General features: G+C 33.8%; 1 protein-coding gene across 1 annotated transcript in view; it reads right to left on the reverse strand.

The window, feature by feature from the left end:
- The window catches only part of PTPRQ (protein tyrosine phosphatase receptor type Q), a 215,036-nt gene that overhangs the window by 94,815 nt on the left and 96,272 nt on the right, over positions 1–23,949 (reverse strand). Inside the window, 1 exon segment of the mRNA XM_063075852.1 lies at positions 2,431–2,754. Coding sequence (XP_062931922.1) covers positions 2,431–2,754 — 324 coding nt within the window.

A 23,949-nucleotide genomic window follows, 5' to 3' on the forward strand; every position in this document is an offset into this window, starting at 1 on the left:
AGCAAAGTTGCAGGATACAAAATCAACATGCAAAAGAGTAGCATTTTTATACTCCAACAATGAACTAGCAGAGAAAGAAATTAACAAAGCTAGCTCATTTACAATAGTCACCAAAAAAGAAAATACCTAAGAATAAAGTTAACCAAGTATATGAAAGTTATCTATGATGAGAACTACAAATCACCATTAAGAGAGATCAAAGAGGACACAAGAAGATGGAAAGATATTCCATGCTCTTGGATTGAAAGAATTAACATTGTGAAAATGTCCACACTATCCTAAGTGATCTACAGATTCAATACAATCCCCATTAAAATACCAATGACATTCTTCATAGAAGTAAAAAAAAAAAATCCCAATATTCACATGGAACCACAAAAACCCTGAATAGCCAAAGCAAACCTGAGCAAAAAAAAAAAATAAATAAAGCTGGAGGCATAACATTAACTGACTTCAAATTATACTACAAAGCTATAGTAACCAAAACAGCATGGTACTGACATAAAAACAGACTCATGGACTAATAGAACAGAATAGAGAACCCAGAAATCAGCCCACATACCTACAGCCAACTGATCTTCAACAAAATTACAAAGAACATACAGTGGGGAAAAGACTGCCTCTTCAATAATTGGTGCTGGGAAAATTGAGCATCCATATATAGAAGAATAAAACTAGACCCACACCTCTCACTATATACCAAAATCAACTTAAAATGGATTAAGTATTAAATATAAGAATTGAAACTATAAAACTCCTAGAAGAAAACTGGGGAATCACTTCAAGAAGTAGGCCTGGGCAAAGAGTTTATGAATACAACCACAAAGCACAGGCAACAAGTGGGATTATATCAAACTAAAAAGCTTCTGCACAGCAAAAGAAACAATTAACAGAGCAAGAAGACAACCAACAGAGTTGGAGAAAATATTTGCAAGATATGCATCCAACAAAAAATTAATATCCAGGATATACAAGGAACTCAAACAACTTAAAAGTAAAAAAAAAAAAACAAGTAACCCAATTAAAAAATGGGCAAAGGAGCTGAATAGGCGTTTCTCAAAGGAAGGTTTAGAATGGCCAACAGACACACAAAAAGATGCTCAACATCAATAATCACCAAGGAAATACAAATTAAAACCATAGTGAGATACCATCTCACTCCAGTTACACTGGCTATTATCAAGGAGACAGAATAACAAATGCTGGTAAGGATGCAGAAAAAGGGGAACTCTCATATACTGTTGGTGGGACTATAAAATGGTGCAGCCATTATGGAAAATAGTATTAAGGTTCCTCAAACAACTACAGACAGAACTGCCACATGAGCCAGAAATCTCAATTCTGGGTATATACCCAAAGGAATGGAAATCATCATGTGGAAGGGACACCTGTACTCCCATGTTTATTGCAGCTCTATTTACAATAGCAAAGAGTTGAATCCAACCTAAATGCCCATCATATCATCGGATGAGTGGATAAGGAAAATGTGGTATATTTATACCATGGAATACTACTGTGCCATAAAAAAATTATGAAATACTGCCATTTGCAGCAACATGGATGAACTTAGAGAAAATTATATGAAGTGAAATAAACCAGGCATAGAAAGAGAAATACTACTTGTCCTCACTTGTATGTGGGAGCTAATAAAAAAATAGATAAATGAATGAACAAATAAAGAAAGGAGAAAAAGGATGCAGCAATCACATTAATATGTTGGACTTTTTGGGAGAATGGAACAGACCTGGGTTTTCTGGTAGTGGAGGGGGAGGAAGGGAGGCCACAAGGATCTATTGCATTGTGTAATAGTACATGTTCTGATTGTCCTGATTTGAACATCACATGTTGCACACTGGTATTGATGTTTGATGTACAATAAAAATGTACAATAAAAAAATAAAAAGCTCCCAGAGACATGTACAATAAAATAATAGGAGAAAAAGAAAAACTGCCTGCAGACAGATCTATCTAGATTATAGCATGCACACGTGTGTGTGTGTGTGTGTGTGTGTGTGTGTGTGTGTAAGCCTGAAGTCACTTAAAAGGGTTAAAGCCTGGCTTAAAAGCAGCAAAGACCCTACATATGCCAGGAAATTGAGGCATGGATCAAGGGCACTAGATGGCAATCAGTATGGCCTAATGGTAGACCACAGAGAGGCTTCCCACAATACTTTGTTGCAATATATGACCATAGGACCTTGGCACAACTCTGAGAGTTTGAGAAACACCATACTAGAGACTGAATTTGAATTTTCCTTTGGGTTTCAACTAAATTAAAAATAAATATGTCGTTACATAAGTTAATTTGTGTACTAACTCAGTTATTTTTATGTTCAGTGATTTCAAACACAATTGGATTAAGTAGAAATAATTAATATATAAATATAGAATATACCAAAATCAATAGATATATGTCAGGACAATACTTACGGCCAGGCAGGGTTTGTGTAGAAATCCAATTTGAAGCATTGCCATAGCCAGCATTGGTGCTGGCAGCCACTTGGAATCTATACCATCTAAATTTCTTTAAGCCATATACTGTCTCTTCAGTTAGGTCAGCTCCATAGAGGTATTGAATTTTTTGGTGTTCAACACATTCTTCAGATTCCCATTCTCTGCATTTTTGAGCACGAAGTTGAGTGGTAATCTTGTAATTTTGAAAGTAGCCAAGGATAGTGTCAGGTCTTAACCATGTCAGTGTTGCACTAGTTGACTGAACATTAGAAAGAGCAATATTTGTGGGAACACTGGGAACTAAAAAAAGGAAAACAAATTTAAAACAATTGGAATTATCAAACATTATGTAAACAGACAGAGGAAATGGGATTTAAAAATATTCTATTATGATGCACCTAGTGGAGATCTATCAAATTACTACAGCATTTCGATTAATATCCCCACGCTTGCTTAATAAGCAGAACCTTAAGGTAATGCTTCAGGAACCACCATTTGAAAAGGTTAGAGAAGAAAGCAACTGTGCTCTTTTTATTCCTAATTTTGCTCCCCAATCCAATCATAACTGGCTTACATAAACGTACTTTGGCATCATATAGAAGCAAAAATCTTACTAATACAAAAGAAAATTGCATGCTTACATTATCCTAAATACTTCCCTTAGCATAGTCTGAGTTTTGCTATTCAATTTCCAAGAAAGAAATTTTTATATTTAAATGTCTAGATAGACATAAGCACATCTTATATATAATAAGTGTTGATTATAAAACAATTTTAGTTAAATTATATTACATAATTAATTTATTTATATAATTAATTTTTATTTTATCTTGTGTATATTGAAAATTAACAAAACCCTTTCTAGAACATCATCCAGCACACTGATATTAATACAGGGACTAAGGTATCTGTATTTCACCTACAATCACATAGTTCTACTTGGAGTCACTTATTAGATTTCATACTAACCATTACTTTACTAAATGCTTATCATGTGTTAGGCTCTGAGCATGTTGTCAAGATACAGGAAAGATCATGTCCTGTTTTCAAGAGACAGTTTATTGGGCAAGTAATATAAGCATGTTGTTAGAGATATGAAAGAGCAATGAACTAAGTGGTATTGGAACTTTTCTCAATCCAGCCTTTTTTTGTATATCTTCAAGGGCCTTTGCTAAGAAGACTGAGATAAAGAGAATGATAACAATGACTTATGTGAAAATTACAAAATTCATGAAAACTGTATGTTATAAATAAAAAAGAAATATTTAGAAAATTCATTCATTCCTAAATAGCTCATATTCATTCAACATTCCCTATATATCTAATGAGCACCTAATATGTACAGGTACTACTCTAGGTGCTGGAAATATAATGAACAAAACAGACAAAAATCCCTGCTCCTGTGAAATTTACATGGGGGGGTGCTGTAGACAATAAAAGTATAAATAAGTATTTTATATGGTATTTTGGATTATGATTAGTGTTGTGGAGAAAAATAAGGAAAAGAAGGAGATATTGAAATTTTAAATTGGGTAGTCAGAGAAAACCTCAATAATTAGAAGATATTAAGTTCCTGATAAAGGTTGGGGAACTAGCACCAACCTTTCAGAAAGAAAAATTCACAGCAGAGGAAACTGCATGATTAAAGGCCCTAAGTTGGAAACATGCCTGGTATATATAAAAAATAATAAGGAAGCCAGAGCGACTATTAGGAGCCAAGAACTAAGAAGAAACACAGAAGGGCTGTATACCACAATACGGGACATTGTTATGGCTTTCGTTTGAGCAGAGGAGTGAAGGGCTCTTGTATATGTTTTCACAGAATCACTCTAGCTACTATGTTGAGAACAGACTGAAGGGAGACAAAGGCAGAAACAAGGAGAATAATTAGTAGGCTATTGCAATGTCACTGTGAGAGATCATGGTGGCCTGGATCAAGCTGGTAGCAGCAGAAGTGAAGTATTCAGATCCTGAATGTAATTTGAAGGAGAGCTGACAGGTTTTGCTGACGGGTGATACGTGCAATATGAAAGAAAGAGAGGAGTAAAGGAAAACTCTAAAGTCTTGGCGTTGAGCAGATAGAAAGATGAAGTCGGTATTAACCATAGAGGGATGACTGTGAAAGGACTAAGCTTTGGGGAGAAAGATTAAGAGTTTATTCTGAGTTTGTTAACTTTGAAATTCCTCTTGGACACCCAGAAGGGATATCAAATAGTAAATGGATGCTTGAGCCTGGTATTCTGTAGACAAAGGTCTGGAGTTGAATTAAAAATTTGGACTTCCTCTTACATTTTTAGTGAATCATCTACACACCTATTGCTTATATATTTGCTCAAAACTAGAAGAGAAGTTCCAAAACACTGGAAAATAATTATTAGATTACTTAAAGTTGTATAATCATATTCAATTACTCTGTTTTCAAATAGTAATATTTATCATCAAATCTTACTGCATTTAATTGAATATTAACCTTAAGAGTAGTATTATAAACAGAGCACTTGATATGCTTCTTGCAACACACTCTCTTACCTTTACCTATTATAGAGAAAACATTATTTTTAGAATAAATTTACATTTACAGAGAAAAAGTTTTAGAATTAGCTTAAAAGTAGAATTTCCAAAATTTATTCAAATCCCTCAGTCACTAAATATGGACTCAGACCACCTGAAAATAAGACAAAGTTTGAAAATATTCTAACATAAAGTATGATTGACTTGGGGGTTCAGGAAAAGTCATCAGAGAAGAGATGGCATGTGAGAAGGGATTTCATTGCTTGTAAAGGTGGAGATCCTAGAAGGATAGTGATGTGAGCTAAGTAAGACAAGTTTGACTGTGGCTTTTAGTTCATGTTGGCAATGAACAGGTTACCCAATAGCTTGGGGACTTACTGTGTTGCAAAGGCTTTTAGATGGCTTGGAAGGCAATGGAAAGCTACGAAAGGTGTCAGAATGAGATGTTCAGAGGTAAATTTTTTCAAGCCCAAACTGGTAATTGCATAACAGGAAAAGGGGAGAATTCACAGACCATTCAATTTGTCCAGGAAAGAAGAAATAAGATGGTAACAACAAGAAGGAAGTCAGCTTTTTAGATCTATTTTTTTGTTGGTTGTATTCATAAGAACATGCAAATAAATGAGAAAATCATAAAATCTCAGAATGTGAAGTAATCTTAGAGATCATCCTGGTCAAGTTGTCTCTTTATGACCTTTTCGTCTGCAGATGTTGCCCAGATTCCTGGTCCCTGTACACACAGCTTCTTACAGTCATTCAACCAAACATCAATCTAGGTACAGATGGGAAGGAATTTTGCTGCTGTTATTAGAACCCAAATCAGTTTACTTTAAGATGGAAAGCGATACAGTGGGCCTGACCTAACAACATGAGTTATTTAAAGGCAGAGCATTTTCTTTGGTTGGTTACTGAAAGGGAAGTAAGAAATTTGGAGCAAGAGATGGATTCAATGAAAAAAAAAAATGTCTCCAGTGTTGGCTTTGAAGAAGGAGGAGACCACGTGATAAAGAATGTATGCCATCTCTGGGAGCTGAGAGAGGCCATTACCTAAAAGCAAGCCAGGATATGTGGAGGTCAGTCCTAAAATTGTGAGGGACTGAATGCTGCCACAACTACATGAGCTTGGAAGAGGACCTTGAGTTCCACAAGAAAATGTAGTTGACTAAAAACTTTAACTTTAGCTTTTGAGATTAAGCAGAGAACCCAGAACAGCATGCCTGAATTTCTGACCTATAGAACTATATGCTAATATGTGGGTGTTATTTTAAGCCACCAAGTTTGTGATCATTTGTTACATAGCCATAGAAAACCAATACAACCTCCCTCTACAAAATGACTTCCCAGTATTTACCCAGCATCTGCTTAATATAAAGAGCTAAGGGAAACTCAAAATCTAGAGGGGCTTCATTTTAAAATTAATTTTCAGAGGTCTTTAAAAAGTTCATGGAAGGATTTGTAGTATCTTTTAATTCAATTATTCCATGCACTTTTTGAAGTGTTAGTTTGGACAGCCTTCTTTATTTTGAATTGATATCTACCTTCCTATAAATCTTAGTTCTTCAGTGAAAACCCACCCCAAAGAGGCCTATTCCATTTCATCTCCACTTTACTGCAATATTCTACACAAAAGATCTAGAAAGATCTTGCTTCTGCGTCCATATCAATGAAAAATATTGAGCAATCACTCCAAAATATATGTTTATTTACAGGTTACATACAAATAAAAATGTCAATGGACATATTAGATTGTATCTCCCAGGGTCTAGATGAATGTTTGGAATAAAATGTCACAACAAATGTATGAGCAAATGAATAAAGGGTATAACAGGGGACTTGATTTAAATAGATGGTCAGGAAAAGCTTTCCTGGTGAAGGATAAATTAACAGGCCTTCAGGAAAAGTACCTTCCCAGATGGAAAATATCAGGATGTGTTAAGACCCTGAGGAAGAAGAGACAAGACACATTGAAAAAACTTAAAGGAGGGTGCTAGATCCACAAGACAGACAGGAAGGGAGGAAGTTGGAGATGTAGGCTAGAATCACACCATGTTAAGCCTTGTGGACTGAATTCACGATTTTTAGTTCTATCCTAAGTGTAGTGGGGATACTTGAGAAGTTTTATATTGACTTTTTGTTTTCATTAAAACTTTACACTCTGCTCTTTCCCCATGGGAACCAGGGAGTATGGCCCAGACATTTTCCTTTCTTTTGGTTCTACCAAAACCACCCCTTCCATGTTTCAATTTCCTTCTCCAAGGGTTTGGTAAGCCACTAGAGGTGGGAGCCAAAAGGGACACATTTATTCAGTAGCCAGTGAACTGGAAAAGGTAGAGGAGGCTGCTCTCTCCTTATCCCTTCAGGACGGATGACTAGATGTCCATGGCTCTATGATCAACTATTATTTCCTTTAATGTTCAGATTTTAGGAAAGAAGGCTTTAATGACAAACTCTGCTGTATAGTGAAAATTTTCAGGTTAATATTATAGTCTCTAGTATTCTCCAAATAAGTTTTCAGAGAAGAAAACATCAAACAGTACTGCTTTAAAATGACAAAGAAACAAGGGCCAGGCCAGAGTTATTTTTAACCTGGCTATGGAAAGCATAACAACAATTTTGGGTGCCTATTATGTGACAGGCAAAGTAATGGGACACTGGAACATACGAGCACTCCATAAGTGTTTGTTGACTGTGTGAATAAATTATGGTTCATTGAAATAGCCCTTTGGTTTTCATGTGGTACAAAATCTAGTCCACATTTTTCAATCAAGTGTATTTGGAAAGATGAGCCAGAAGTAAATCTGATCTGAGGCCAGATATATAGTATAACTTTTAGATTTTTTTTTTTAACAAGGCTACCTCTGAAGTGTTCTTAAGTGGCCAGCAGTAACCCTCATTTATATCCAGTATCTTCTCTTTTGATGAACTGTGTGTTGAACTAGACTGTTTCAAGGCAACTGCCCTATTGAATTACAGATAAAAAAAGGATTACACTCATTTTAGCATGGAGAATCAGATTTCCATTCTTTAAGAATGACTAAAAACCTCAAACTTTTTCTATCCACAGATGGTACTAATTTGAACACATCATTCCATGCTTCCTGGAGTAATCACACAGCTTGCTTAGATTTTCTAAACATGACTGAACTGTGATGAAGCGATCAACATTAACTGCCAAGGTATTCAGTAAATTACACTTTTATTCCCATAAATTATTCTTATCGGTGAAGTACTTTCATCATAGTTGAAATGAGGGTCCGTTATCTGTATAAGTAAAATTTGTTACACGTTTAAATTCATGACAGTTTTCAGTGACAATTCAGTATATTCCACTTAGAAGATGAAAATGTGTCAAATGCAATTATTCTGTAAACTTCCAAATATCAATCTCTAGAAGTTGCCAATCTCTATGATAGGATTCTGATGGTAGTCTGTATTGACTTCTCACTGAACTGTACACTAACATGTGAGAAGTTTCATCAATACTTTATTATGACTATATATTTTTATCTTCAAGCATAAATGCAAAACAGACGTCTGAAAATTTATATTTATAAATTATACTTATATAATATATAAAAACATAAACACAATCTTTCCTAGTTTGTTAAGAATATTTTTGTCTCTAGAAATTTTAAATAATCTATCACCCTTTTAGAAACACAAAGTATACTTATATAGTCTAAGCGTACACAAGTAAAAGTACAGTTTTCTAACACTACCACAGTATGGATCAATATAAAAATTGAAATCCCTGAAAATTTATATGCAAAGCAAATTTCAGCATACCAGATATAAATTTCATACTAACTTGAATTTAATCAATAGCATTTACTGGACATTCACATTGAGTGGTGTGGGTAGGTTACAAGTGTTAAGTTATAAGCTCCTTTTTTACACAAATATGGAATATAATTTAGTTAATAAAAACAACCACTAAGAGATAATGACAACAGGGAAGGCTTCTGGAAGGAGAAGATGGAAGGAGAAGATGGAAGGGGAAGATCTGGGAGCTGTAATCTGAAGGAACATTCGAAGATTAGCGGAGATGTCAAAGAAAAGATGTTCAAGTAGATTGAGTTTGGGGAGGGATATACAGGTGACAACAGAATGTCAAGGGTTAAGAAGTACCTTAGAGTGGAGAAAAATAGTCTAACTAAGGAAGTAATAAGAAAAAAGTGGGGGACAATCAGATGTGGTGTTATTGAAACCACACCTGTTAGTTAAAGTTGGAGAGAAGAGTATAGATGACTATTGTGGACAATAGAGAACTACTTGCAGAGAATAACTGGTGAAGTCGAAACTTAAAGAAAAGCAGGGGCTGTTATATAGCTTGTTATTAGTAACAGATAAATTTAATAGAAACCTGTTGGATATTGTATATACGAAATACAATATAGATTAAAATGACCTGGTAGATTATTAATAAGTAGGCATAAAGCTAAAAAATTTGCAAAGGAATATTGGCAGAATGTGATGATTTATTGGGCAGAGAGAAAATAGTAGTAAAACAAATTGAATGAACCCAGGAATTACGTTAATATACAAAATATACACTGCAGACTTCCTAGGGGTAGGTTATAAATTTGGCTCTGAATGTTATAACAGATAACACAAAGAGAAAAATCAGGATTGTAAATATCTGTGACCATAAATAACGAAAATTAAGTGAACAAAAATAAAGTAATTTTGGGTACTAAAGCCAAAACTATTTTTCTTCTGAAAAATCACATAAAGTGAGCACCACTTAATGAACAATGTCCTCAACAATGTCCTCGTGCAGTAAAGACTAAGTATGCTTAATTTTGCCCTTTCTTATAATGTCTCTCAGTGTAGGTGGGTAGGATGATTCTCAAATATGTTTGAGTAAAACTATTTCTTCAGATATAGTTATTATGCAATTCAGGTACACTTCTCTCAGATAGTCTGGCATAATCCAGAGAGGTTTTGGAGTACCTGGAACAGCATTTGTCAAAGTATGCTACACAAACATGATTATAGGTGATAGTATAGATTGACACACTTAATTAGTGTGCCAATTAATCTTATAATAAAAATTTATTCCACTTGCATGAAAGAGAACTGAAAAAATATTCATAAACAGAACTAAGATTTCCTAAAAAATCTTAAGTGTCTGCTCCAGTGCATGTATAGATGGACATTGGGGGGCCCAAAATTCTATAGACCATAGCTATAATAATTTTAGCCTTTAAACCCAGTCTTAAAACACAACTTTATAAAAATATCTCAACAATACTCTTGAAATAAAACCAGTAATTTTTTGGAGAACACTGCAAGGAAAGCTGACTATACATACTCTGTCTGAAGGCACAATAAGTTGACTTGATTTATAGTCAGTAGTTTTGACAGCCCTATATACCAAGTCACCTCATGAGACTATCTATCAAAAATGACAATGTTGATGTAAAATAGTTTATCTGAAGCAGTTCTTAGGAAAGTAATTGGATAGAAAATGTAACTGTCTATTAAGATCACTCCTATAACACTTGGAGACTAAACTGAACAGTTGACAATGATAAAGAAATTAGAAAGACATACTGGTTTGTGGGGATTCACTCAAGTATGCATATAAGTAAATAAAATGTTGGCTTCATATCTTGTTAACAGGATAAATAGAGTTATTTCGAAAGGAGAAGTTTATGTTACCATAAGAAATATGTAAAAACAATTTTGGATATTTCTGTATACATAAGCAATTGAAATCATGAATGAACGAATGAATATTTGAGGAGAGTACTCATAACATCAGAATAGCAGATGATGAAGAACTGAGTCTCTGGTCAAGTCAATAGCTTAATAATGAGAAGTGAAGTAGAATAGGAAAAATTAGGTCAGAAGAAACTCAGGTAAATGTGTAATGTCTGGCATACTTTAACATTTAATAAATATTTGTTGAACGAATGAATGAGTGAATGAATTAATGGATGGATGGATGGGCAAATTTCAAAAAGACAAGTGTCACAAAAGCTGATAATTAAATGCTACCTAAAACAATTTATCTTTTTTAAGTATTGCGGCTGTACAGAAAATCTTCATTGATTGAAAAATACAAAAGAAATCCTGGATCTAAACTTTGGGAAAATATCCATAAAAGAGAATTTTAAAACTTGGATTTTTTAGAGATTCTATGAGCGAGAGAAGAGAGAGAGAGAGAGAGGGAGAGAGAGAGAGAGAGGGGGCGGGGAGAGAGAGAGCGAGAGAGCAGATATGAAGGAGAAAGAATCAATAGAGAAGAAAGGATCAAAGGATGATATGAGGTTGGGGACTCTTTGGCATAAAGCAGCCAACAGAAGAATACCTGGTTGCCAAAAATTTTTACGAACAAAAATGTCTAATGATCAATTTAAAGTTATGAACACTATTGCAATGTAAACCCCCTCTTCTATATACCCATCACCAAATGTTCATTAAGGCTGTTACACATAAGTGTATGACTGAAATTTTTGTCAAAATCATGAAGGGAGCTCAGATTCATATTTTGTTTAAAAAAATTTGCAAAGCAGCCAAAAAATTTATACCAAAATATTCCAGTCCTAAAACACAGTAGGTTTGGGGGACTCTGATTTGGTGATAGCTTATATCAAACTTACTCTCTTTCAAATAATAAATATAAACTCAGGGAAGAGGGGAAAACAGCTATTAGCTTGAGGTGAGAATGGGGTATGGGGCTGCTAGAGTAGCTGGAAAAGGAGGAAGCCACAGAAATGTAGGACTCAAATTTTTGGTGTAAAACTCCCCTAAAATCTTTTCCTAATCTATTAATTATACATGCATGATGGAGAATCAAGGAGCACACTGCAAAGCAACAGCTAAAAAACTGAGTAGAAATTTTAGTTGACACCCGTGGCAGAGGATACAGAGTTTGGAGTTTAAATTCCACCAAATTTAGAAATCAATAAACAGAAAAAAAAAGAAAAGAAATTGATAAACAGCTCAGTCTTTATATTAAAACCCAGAGTAACAATACCTTTGCTGCACTCTATGTCCTAGGTCTAAGGAATTCACGCTATAAATAGGAGTGAAACAAAGCATTCAATCACACATCCACAAAATAATCATTCAGTAATTTAATGACTGATTAGAACAACATTCATACCCTTCAGAGTTTCTCAAACATATCACCAACAATTTCTAGTACAAGTTCAAAGATTACTGGGCAGGCAGGGACTTACTAGTGATGAGAACTGCGACTCACAGTCAAGAGGAAAATGTGTTCAATAGAAAGGTCACAAGGTAAGTAAGATGTAGGAATAAGCAAAAAAAAAAAAAGAAAGACTTTTAAAAAGACATTATAAACATTTTATTTTACTTAATGGAAAATGTGATCATAATTAGAAAGTAAGTGGGGAATCTTGGCACAGAAATGGAAATAATAAAGTGGAACTAAATGAAAATTCTAAGAATTTAAAAGTACAATATCTGAAATAAGGAATTCACAGATGTGCTTAAAACAAGATTTAAAATGGCAGAATACAGAGTTGATTAGCTTGACAGATCCATAGAATTCCTCTAATCTAAAGAACAATAACAAAAATAAGTGAAGAATTGAAAAGAGGCTCAGTCACATAAGGGATAATATAAACAGGTATGTAACTGGAGTCCCACAAGGATAGGATAAGGAAAGGAGGACAGAAAATATTTTTTATGGTCAAAAATTTCCCAGATTTTGGAAAAATAGTAATTTACAGATACATAAATCGCAATGAATGCAGAACAAAGTAAATGCAAAAAAAAAAAAAAAACACATTAGCTATATCACTGTCAAACTTCTTAAAAGTAAAGATAAAGAAAAATCTTTTGAAAAATCTCAAAAAAAATAACACGTTTCATGTACAAGACCAAGTGATACAAATGGTGACTGACATCTCATCAGAAACAATGGGTGTTAGAAGACAAAAAAATGATGTCTTTAAAGTGAAAAATAGGTGGAAAAACTGTCAACACAGGATTCTATATCCAGAGAAAATATCCTTCAAAACAGAAAGAAAAAAAAATCTATTTTTCCACATAAATAAAATCCAAGAGAATTTGATGCCAGGATATCCATACTACAAGAAATACCAAAGAAAATTCTTCAGCCAAAAGGAAAATGACACCACATTTAATTCATAACTACAGAAGTACATGAAGACCATCAGAAATAATAAACGTGTGATACAAATGTATGGTCTCATAATTTATTCAAATGTCTACTGACTCTATAAGTAAAAATAATACAATAAATTGTGGGGTTTACAATGTACATAAATTGTAAAATATTTAAACTGTATAGCTGTCAAATGTATGACAACAATAGCACAAAGTATGGAGAAATAGATGGAATTATATTTTTTCAAAGTTCATATATTTTTTATGAAGTTATACAATATTAAGTACATAAATAATAAGCTATGGAATCATATTGTAATCCCTTAAGCAACCACTAAAAATAATAGTGTAAAGAAATATAGCTAAATAACTAATAGAGGTATTAAAGTGTAATGCTAAAATTATATAATTAACACAAAAGAAAGCAAGCAAGAAAGAAGAGAGGAACTTAAAGAGATAACTAGAAAACAAACAGCAAATAGTAGATCCAAACTCAACTCAATTAATAATGACTTTTTCATCTAAATGGGTTAAATACTCTACTTAAAAGACAGAAACTGTCAAAGATAAAAGTGAAAGAGCCAATTATACACTGAATACAAGAGACATACCTTACTGTCCACCAGACACACAATTTAAATACAATGACAGAAATAATTCAAAAGTAAGGATAGAAAAAGACATATGATGCAAACAGCAAGCAAAAGAATGTCTAATTTAATCTCAGACAAAAGAGATTTAAAATGAGGGGTGTTCTCAAAGATAACAGGGACAGTTTATAATGATTGAAGGGTCAGATAGTCGGGAAAATATAACAATCTTAAATATGTATGTTTTTACTAAAAGACTTTAAAATACATGAAGCAAACACTAACAGAACTGAAAGAAAAAAATAGACAAACCCACAGTTATAACTAAACATTTTAACATTCCCTACTCAGTAATTGTTAGAACAAATATCCTGAAAAGTGATAATTATACAGATGTTTTGAAAAACACCGTTGAACATATTTAACTAACAAATAGAACATTATGACCAACAATTGAAGAATATATCTTATTTTCAAGTGTGCATGGAAAATAATTCAACAAGATAAATCATATGCTGAGCTAAAAAAAATCTCAATAATTTTTTAAAAAAATTAAGTCTTACAGAGAGTTCTCTGACAACAGTGGAAATAAGTTAAAAATGAATGACATGAGGATATATACAAAAGTCCCAAATGCTTGAAAATTAAACATACCTTTTTATTAATCATGGCTTAATGAGATGTCTCAAAGGAAGCTAGGAAATAATTTTTATATGAAAAAAATCAAAATATGTGATATATAGCCATTAAAAGGAATTTATAGCTATAAATGATCATAACTGAAGAAAGTTTTAAAACCACATTCTATGTTTTCACCTTAAGAACACAGAAAATGAAGAGCACATTAAACCCAAAATATTTGGAGGGAAGGAAATCATAAAGCAAACAATAGAGAATACTAACAAATTCAAAAGTTTTTTCTTTTAAAAAATTAATAAAATTCATAAACACTTATTAAGATATGAAAAAAGGGAGAAAACACAAATAATTCATATCATGAATGAGAGCAGGAATATTACTGCAGATGCCCAAAGTCCTTAAGCCAATTAATTTGACATGTTAGACAAAACTGTCAAATTTCTTGAAAACACAACTTACATACAACAATATAGAAAACATGAACAGTCCTATATCCACGGATTAATATCCATAATATACAAGGAACTCAAGCAATTACACAGTAGAAAAATAAATAACCCAATTAAAAAACGGGCAACTGAGTAGACATTTCTCAAAGGAAGACATACAAACAGGTACATGAAAAAATGCTCAACATCACTATTCATCCGGCAAACGCAAATTAATACCACATTGAGATGCCATCTCACCCCAGTTAGACTGGCTATAATCAAAAAGACAGAGAATAACAAATGTTGGTGAGGATGTGGAGAGAAGGGAACACTCCTACACTGTTGGTGGGACTGTAAATTAGTACAACCACTCTGGAAAACAGTATGGAGGTTTCTCAAAAAACTACAGATAGATCTTCCATATGATCCTCAATCCCACTTCTGGAAAGGAATAGAAATCATCATGTCGAAGGGATACCTACACTCCCACGTTCATCACAGCTCTGTTTACAATAGCCAAGATATGGAACCAACCTAAATGTCTGTCGATGGACAATTGGATAAGGAAAATTTGGTATATATGCATCGTGTAATACTACTTTGCCATAAAAAAGAATGAAATTCCCCCATTTGCAACAACATGGATGAGTCTGGAGAAACTTATGTTGAGTTTAATAAGCAAAGCACAGAGGGATAAATACCATATGTACTCACTCATAAGTGGGAGCTCAGAGAGGAAGAAGGAAGGAAAGAAAGACCACAGTGGTGCGTTGGACTTGCAGAGGGAGAGAACATACCTAGGGATACAAAGTGGGGTGGGAAAAGGGGAATGCGGAGGGAGGTTGGAGATAACTGGGGGAATAATTCGGTGGGAGACAGGGGGTATAATCACAATTCATGGTAATGGGCATGCTGCCAGTATGGATCTGGACATCCCACCTTAGGCATGAGTGGTGACAATTTGCTCTGTAGCCCATGAATATTCATAACTAATTAAAAAAAATTTTAAGAAAAATAAAAAATAAAAATAAAGTCAAAGTAGTGAAAAATCTGCCACAACAGAAATATGGAAATGCAAAGAACCCAAAATAGCCAAAACAATCTTGAAAAAGAATATAGTTGTAGAACTTACACTACCTGATTTCAAGACTTATTTCAAAGCTATAGTAATCAACATAGTGTGGTATTATGTAATGATAGACAAATAAATCAATGGAAGAAAATATATGGCAGAAATAGATTCAAGCACATAGAGATGGTGATTTTTGATAAAACTTCCAACACAATTTAAAAGGGGGAAAAAGTATTTCAACAAATAGCTCTAGAAATTTTTAATAAATGTATGAAAAAACAAACTAAATCATTACTCATACTACACACACAAAATTTGAGATGAATCATATACATAAATGTATAAGCTAAAACTATAGAATTTCTAGAATAAAACACAGAACATTATCTTCATGATCTTGTAATAGGCTACAATTTCTTAGATAGAACACAAATGTACTAACATGAGATTCAAAATTGCTAATTTGAATTTCGTCAAAATTAAAATCATCTGCTTATCCACAGGTACCATTAAAGAAATGGAAAGAAAAACTATTGACTAGGAATTAATATTTGTTACACAGACAACTACATACTTATAAAATATATATATATAAGGAACTCAATGCAAAAAAGACAAATTGAGAAAAAATGTACTACAGACTTGAACAGAAAATTCCCAAACAGAGATTAGACAATCCTCACTTTACACATTCCCATATGCTTGAATTTCTATTACTATGATTAGTTAACTTAGACCTGTCCCCCCAAAACAGGATTCAAATTTGTTACCATGGTACATTAACTGTGAGTAATTTTATAAAATAAAAACTTTGCTGCTAGCTCTTCCACTCACAAAATTGCTACATAAATAAAAGATGCACATCATAATCATTTACCAATCACATCACTTCTTTCCAAATCTATCATAGATTTGTCATTGTGCATTTGTTATTCAGTTCATGCACAGGCAGCAAATTGTGTAGTTGTGTTGCTTCCTTTTCTCCCAGTAATAAACTAACGTGACTTATTGACCAAAAAAAGATGGTATAAAGCAATAAAAGTGATAATGCTGGAAGTGAAATTTGAATCAAACATAAATGGAGTTTTAGAAGCAAGAGCTGACCATGGGAATTTTGACACTGTAGTCATTCAAAAAAAAACTTTAGATATGCAGCCTGGACAACTTCATGAAGACACACTTATGGACATAAGTGAGAAAAGTGAATGTGATGAAAAGGATGAACGATGATGTTCCAAAGGAATTAATGCCAGCAAAAACCTTCTCATTAAGGGAATGCTTAGAGATATTTCATAACACTCAAAGTGCAAAGGATAAAATATTAGAAGCTGATCCAAACTGAAAGGAGTTTAACAATTTGCCAAGGCATGGAAAAGACGCACTCTTTGTATCACAAGCTAAATAATGACAAAAAGAAAACAACCACTCTAAGTAACTTTTTTACAAAGAAATAAAACACTTTAATTCTCAATGTTTCTTTTTTTTTTTTTTAATTTTATTTTATCGATATACATTGTGGCTGATTATTGCTCCCCATCACCAAAACCTCCCTCCCTTCTCCCTCCCCCCCTCCCCCCCAACAATGTCCTTTCTGTTTGCTTGTCGTATCAACTTCAAGTAATTGTGGTTGCTATATCTTCTCCCCCCACCCCGGTTTTGTGTGTGTGTGTGTGTGTGTGTGTGTGTGTGTGTGTGTGTGTGTGTGTGTGTGTGTGTGTGTGTGTGTGTGTGTGTGAATTTATATATTAATTTTTAGCTCCCACCAATAAGTGAGAACATGTGCTATTTCTCTGTCTGTGCCTGACTTGTTTCACTTAATATAATTCTCTCAAGGTCCATCCATGTTGTTGCAAATGGCAGTATTTCATTCGTTTTTAATTCTCAATGTTTCTAATGTTTTAAATTACAGTGTATTAAATAAAAATTAGTTTTATTATTTTTCATTTTCCTATATATTTATAACTGACAGTAAGAGATTTTAATGTTTTGACAAAAATTTTTGAAGATCATGGAACAATCATCACTTTTCCCATTAATTATTAAGATTGCTTTGCACAAATATAGCTTATGCAGTCATTTTTATGGTCCCACACTACCGTGTAAAGCAAAGACTGCCAAAATATGAATGGCCAATAACCTTGTGGAAGTATCCAACAGCATTAATAATCAGGGAAATGAAAATTAAAGTTACAATTAGATGGCTACTCTTTTACACCAACTGGAATGGCTAAAATTAAAAAGATAATAACACCAAATTCTGCTGAGAATGAGAAGTAATTAGAACTCTAGTATATTGCTGTTGGGTATATATTTAACACTCGTAGAGTACAAGCACAACCACTTTACAAAACTGTCAATTTCTTGAACAGTTAAACACATGTCTAGCCTCTGACTCAGCAATTCCACCAAAAAATTTGTTCAAAAATAGCTACAGCAGTTTTATTCATGGTAATCAGTTTGGAACAATCCAAAAGTCCATCAGAAGAAAGCAGACACAAATAATGTTATATTTATATAATGGAAAATGGCTCAACAATAAAAGAAATTACTACAACCATAGTAACTTGAATTTCACAATTATGTTGAAAGAAATAGACCAGACATAAAAGAGTATATTAGCTTAAGAACAACTGAAAATAATCTATGTTGATTGAAATCAGGATGCTGGTTGCCCTGAAGAGTGTGTGCACAAGGGAACTTTCTACGGGAGACGGAAATTGTCTATATGTTGAATGAATGGTGGTGATGTGGATGTATGCACTTGTCAAAACTCACTGAACTGTATACTTAAGTTCTGTGCATTTCACTGTATATAAATTTCCTATAAGTAGAAAACATAAAAACATGAAAAGAGAAATGCTTTCCCATAAAAATGTGGCAACAATATTCAAAATGTCACAAGTTATACACGTACATAGAAATTAAAAGTACTAGACAGAGTTCTTTCTTGATAATATTTTATAAATCTAGCCTTTAATAGAAAAAAAAACTCATGAGCTTTACTGTATTTCTCATATATCCATACTAGATGGGAAGCCTTAAAGATTAGCCCAAGTATGTCAACGACTACTTTTAACTGTTGTTTGGTACCTGCTTAATTTGCAGGCAAATTTCCTGATGGTACTTCTGAGAATAGCATCCTATCCAGTTTTTAAGGACCATGTCTTACACAGTTAATCATTTCTCTGCAATAACATCCTAAATACAAAGTTAGTTTTAAATTTCAAGTTAGTTTTAAATTTCAATGTGGGATCTTGTTTTTAAAAAACAATTAAACATAGTTGTGTAGTAGTAATAGTTTTGCTAGTACTACGTTAATTAAACGTAGTTGTGTTTTAAAAATTACAATATGGGATCTTTTTTTTTTTTTTAAATCCCTGTCTAAAGTAGATTAATTTAATTAGTAACAAACTTCAGAAAACTGGGCTACTAATTTTCAATGTATCTTTTAATTGGTATAGACTTCATTATTGTGAACTGTATGGAATAGTATTTATTGTCTTTCTTGTATTGAAAATTGTTTTTAAAGTAGTAATTCTTCATAATAACCTATCTAGACACAGAACCAATGGACAATTTATTCAAGGTTGCAGTGAGTAGATGGTGAAAATGAAAATTACAATGAAATGTTACTTTACTTTATTTAAATTCTGAAAGTAGTTTAATCTTATAGTAGCTGCTACTAATGCATGTCTTACATTGATAAAATAGCCTCCTCCCCAAACTTACATTTTTGTTTGCCATGAAACTTATAATATTTGAAATCCACTAAGTTGAGGTTAACAGTAACTTTCACAAACTTCTCTCTGTTCAAATCCTTTATATTATATTGCACTGATTTTAAATTAAGTCTAAATTAATGTAATATTTAAAAGTGCTGCTATCACTAAAACTCACTTATTCTACATTTCAGAAGGTTTACACCATAAGAAAACATTTTTCCATGAAGTTTATAATCTCATACAAACAACAGGCACATTCCTGAAGCTTTCAAGTATTATGGTTACCAGAAAGAACGAAGAGGGTTTTTGTGTGCACATACACACACTTAATTTACTTAAAAAGGGAAGTAAAATGGAACAAGAAAGAAGTGGGGGAGGCGGTTGATATGTAAAGGCTGTTAGAAAAAGTATCAGCTACAGCTGCATAGGACAGGAATGGAAAATAGTGTAATAGGATATGCCCCAGTTCCTAAATAAGTTAATAAAAATGCTGCTTGAAGAACAGCTGGCTTTAGCTGGAGCTTGGATGATGGAGAGTGGCTGCCTGGAGTACACTTAATGAAAAGGTATTAGAGCATCAATGGGGTCAAGAATAATTATGCAGAGTAACCCAAATTCATTTTTTACAAAAGAAATTGCATTTAAGATGATACCTAAGACAATTTCAAAACAGCAAATGCTACACTTTGGAAACTGATCCAGGATAAAAAACATGACATGAGTCTAGAACTTTAAACATTTCTCAGAATGCTTTCAGTATTTTATAGATCTTATTACATTTACTCATAATATTTTAGTTTTATAGATTAAGTACAAATTTGACCATAAAAATTTAATATTCTAAATTTTAAAGCTATATTTGGGCAAAAGTATGTATATCCTTATATCAAAAGTAAATCTGTACACATTAATGAGAAAATTCTTATAATGGACCTGAATTTCCTTATTCCACAATGACTCACTCTATTTAGACATTGTGGAATAACAGCAGAAAACTATTCTAGTTCCAATGAATGCAAATCATTTGTTGAATTTCTAAGGTAGGGGAAGCATCATAATATAGTAGAAAGAGTTCTGGACCAGTAATAGTTTTGCTAGTAACTAGTTGTTGCAAACTGAGTACACACTTAACCCCTGTGCTTTATTTCCCATGTCTGCAAAATAAACTAATGGAATAAAGTTACCCCTGAGATTTAATGAAGGACTAAAATTATACAACTCTAAATTTGAAAGCATAAGAAATATATTTGCTTCGTAATAATCTTATCACACTATAATGTAATCCAATATATTGGCTTTGTAATAGTCCCTATCACAGCACTTTATGTGCATTAAATAACTTGATCTTCAATATACAGATAAAAAGAGTATATGCATGATATTAAAAATATACCCACGATGGAATTTTGCTTCAAGAGAGGTGAAGTAGATGTACTTTTTCTTATTCCTCCCACTACATGCCACTAAAAACTGAGCACATTATAAAACAAACAAAAGAAGACTCTGAAAGGTGGAGGAAAGAAGGTAGACTAGGGAACCCAGCACCCAAGTAACAGCATGGTGGTGAATACCTTGTGTTTTTCATTTTGCCTTATGTATACTAGAAGCCCGCGATCTGGAAATACCCAACAGCTGACAAAAAAAAAAAAAAGCCCCAATAAATACCTGCTCTCATTAGCCAAAACAAGCAAACAAAAAACAGCGCAGTCTAGCAAGTCGGAAAAATTTAGATAATAGCCATTCTACCCCCCCCAAAATACAGAAAAACCTGTGGTCTCACTCTGTCCCATGCCAACAAGTTTGAATGGGAGCCTAGTTAGTCTTCTTCCCTCACTAGGAGGTAATGAGGCACCCTTGACACTATACTTGACAGAGTAATGTCAGAAATGGAAAATAGGGAGCCAAGATTCTACCCCCTCTAGTGGTAATAAGACCCCTTCACCATAATGTCAGTGGAGAACATGTGGGAGCAGCAATAAGGCATTCCTACTGCTCCCAGCCAGAGTGGTCTCAGTGGAAGCCCAGTGGGAGGCAGAACTCCTTCACCCACCCAGAAGTAAAAAGTCCTGTCCTGGGTGTCATCAAAGGCCAGGTGCCCTCCCTTTCCCTACTTTCTTGGTATCAAAGGAAACTGCTATGAGGTGAATGTTTGTGTCCCTGCAAAATTCATATGTTGAAATCTAATCACCAATATGATATTAAGAGGTGGGGCCTTTGGGAGGTGATTAGGTCGCCAGGGCAGAGCTTTCATGAATAGGATTACTTCTCTTATGGAAGAGACTCCAGAGAACTACCTTGTCCCTTCCACCGTGTGAAGACACAGTGAGGAGGAGCTATCTGTGAACCAAGAAATGGGACCTCATCAGACACTGAGACTGTTGGCACCTTGATCTTGAACTTCCCTGCCTCCAGAACTGTGAGAAATACATTTCTATTATCTATAAGCCTCCAGTTTATGGTATTTTGTTCTAGCAGCCCAAACATACTAGGACAGAAACTATTATATACATATTAGTGAACTGTGATAGTTGTACTTTCTGAAGAATGAGTACATTTCATCTAAAGTATAAAATTTATGTGTGTAGTTTGTAGTATTCCTTTATTCCTCTTTTGATGTCTGCAGTGTCTATACTGGTTTCATTAATAAATACTAGTAATTTGTGTCTTTTTCCTTTTTATTCTTTGTCAGGTTTGCTAAACGTTTATAAATCTTATTTCTCTTTTCAAGGAGCCAGCTCTTTAATTGATTTTTCCTACTGTTTTTTGTTTTCGATTTCATTGACGTTTTTGTTGTTGAAACGTAACTGATTATACATATTTGTGGGGTGCACTATCGAATATCTATATACAATGTGTGATTATAAAATCAGGATAATTAGCATATTCATCAGATTTCATTGGTTTTTGTTTTTTATTTTTCTCTTCCTTCTGCATGGTTTGGGTTATTATCCTTTTGTTTTTCTAGGCTTTGGGAGGGGAGGCATAGATTATTGATCTGAGATATTTCCTCTTTCCTAACGTATGCATGTAATGATATAAATTTCTCTCTCTTCTCTGCTGTAACTGAGTCCCACAAATTTTGACATGTAGTATTCCCTTATTCTTCTTTGATATCTTTAGTGTCTATACTAGTTTCATTTGCAAATATTGGTAATTTGTATCTTTTTCCTTTTTTTCTTTGTCAGGCTTGCTAGTGGTTTATCAATTTTATTTCTCTGTCCAAAAAACATAATTTTAAAACTCTCTAAAAAGAGATCTCTTGGCTCAGATAGTTTCACTGGAGAATTCTCCTGAATGTTTAAAGAATAATTAACACCAATTCTACACAATCTGTTCTAGAAATTAGAAGACATTCATTTTATGAATCTAGTATTGCCCTTGTACAGTAACTAGACAAAGACAGTGCAAGTGAGAGAGAGAACTACAGACTAATATCTTTCATGCATATAGATGTAAAAATCCTTAACAAAATACCACCTAATAGAAATTGGGATAAAACATTTCTCAGAAAAAATGCAGAGGAGGGGAATTTTTGAACTTAAGAGCATCTGCAAAAAACCTATACCTAACATCATATATAGTGGTGAAAGAACTGAATGCTTTCCCCCTAAGATCTAGAACATGGCAAGGGTGTCTCCTTTCACTGCTCTTATTCAACATCAAGCTGAAGTTCTAGCCAATGTTGCAGATAAGAAAAGTATACAGATCAGAAAAGAAGAAATAAAACTGTCCCTACTTACAAATGATGTAATCATCTATGTTGGGAATCCAAAGGAATCTCCAAAAAGTTTCTAGAACTCAATGAGCTACAGAAAAAAAGGCTTGGCTTGTGAGGCCCACTGAGGAGTCAGTGGTTGGGCAGCAGTTACTTCAGGGTTCCCTGATGGTCCCTGGCCCATCAGAGGCATGGCTTGACCAGCAGGCAACCCTGTAGTAAACCATGGAGGTGGAGACAGTGCTGCTAAGCCATGGCTTCCCAAAGTTGTGGCACTGTGACTTTTGCCTGGCCCTACTCTTGGCAATTCCACCACCCCTGCTACAGACACAAACCCCACCTCCTCTACTGCAGCTCTGGCAGTGAGTTGCACCTTGCAGCCAGAGCAGATTTTTCAGAAGATGAAATAAGAATATAGTCATTATCAGAGGCGGAGACAGTTGTAAGCTATTCTTAATCAGAGTGAAGTTTGTACTTTGGAAAATCATAGCACATACATTTCCTAAGTTCAAGTTCTTTCCCAGATAAACAAGGACCAGCCCATCTTTCCCCTCTGACAATTTGGAATCATATGCATCTTTTAAAAGACTAAGAAGGTGAAATTTGAGAGGATTATAAACAAATCTTCAATATCAAACTAGCAGAGCAATCTGAATCTTTCATGAAATTCATGCATAATCAGATCACGCAGCCATGTGGAACAGGACTA

The sequence above is a fragment of the Cynocephalus volans genome, chromosome 12 (assembly GCF_027409185.1).
Source record: "Cynocephalus volans isolate mCynVol1 chromosome 12, mCynVol1.pri, whole genome shotgun sequence".
In the NCBI taxonomy this organism is placed as follows: domain Eukaryota; kingdom Metazoa; phylum Chordata; class Mammalia; order Dermoptera; family Cynocephalidae; genus Cynocephalus; species Cynocephalus volans.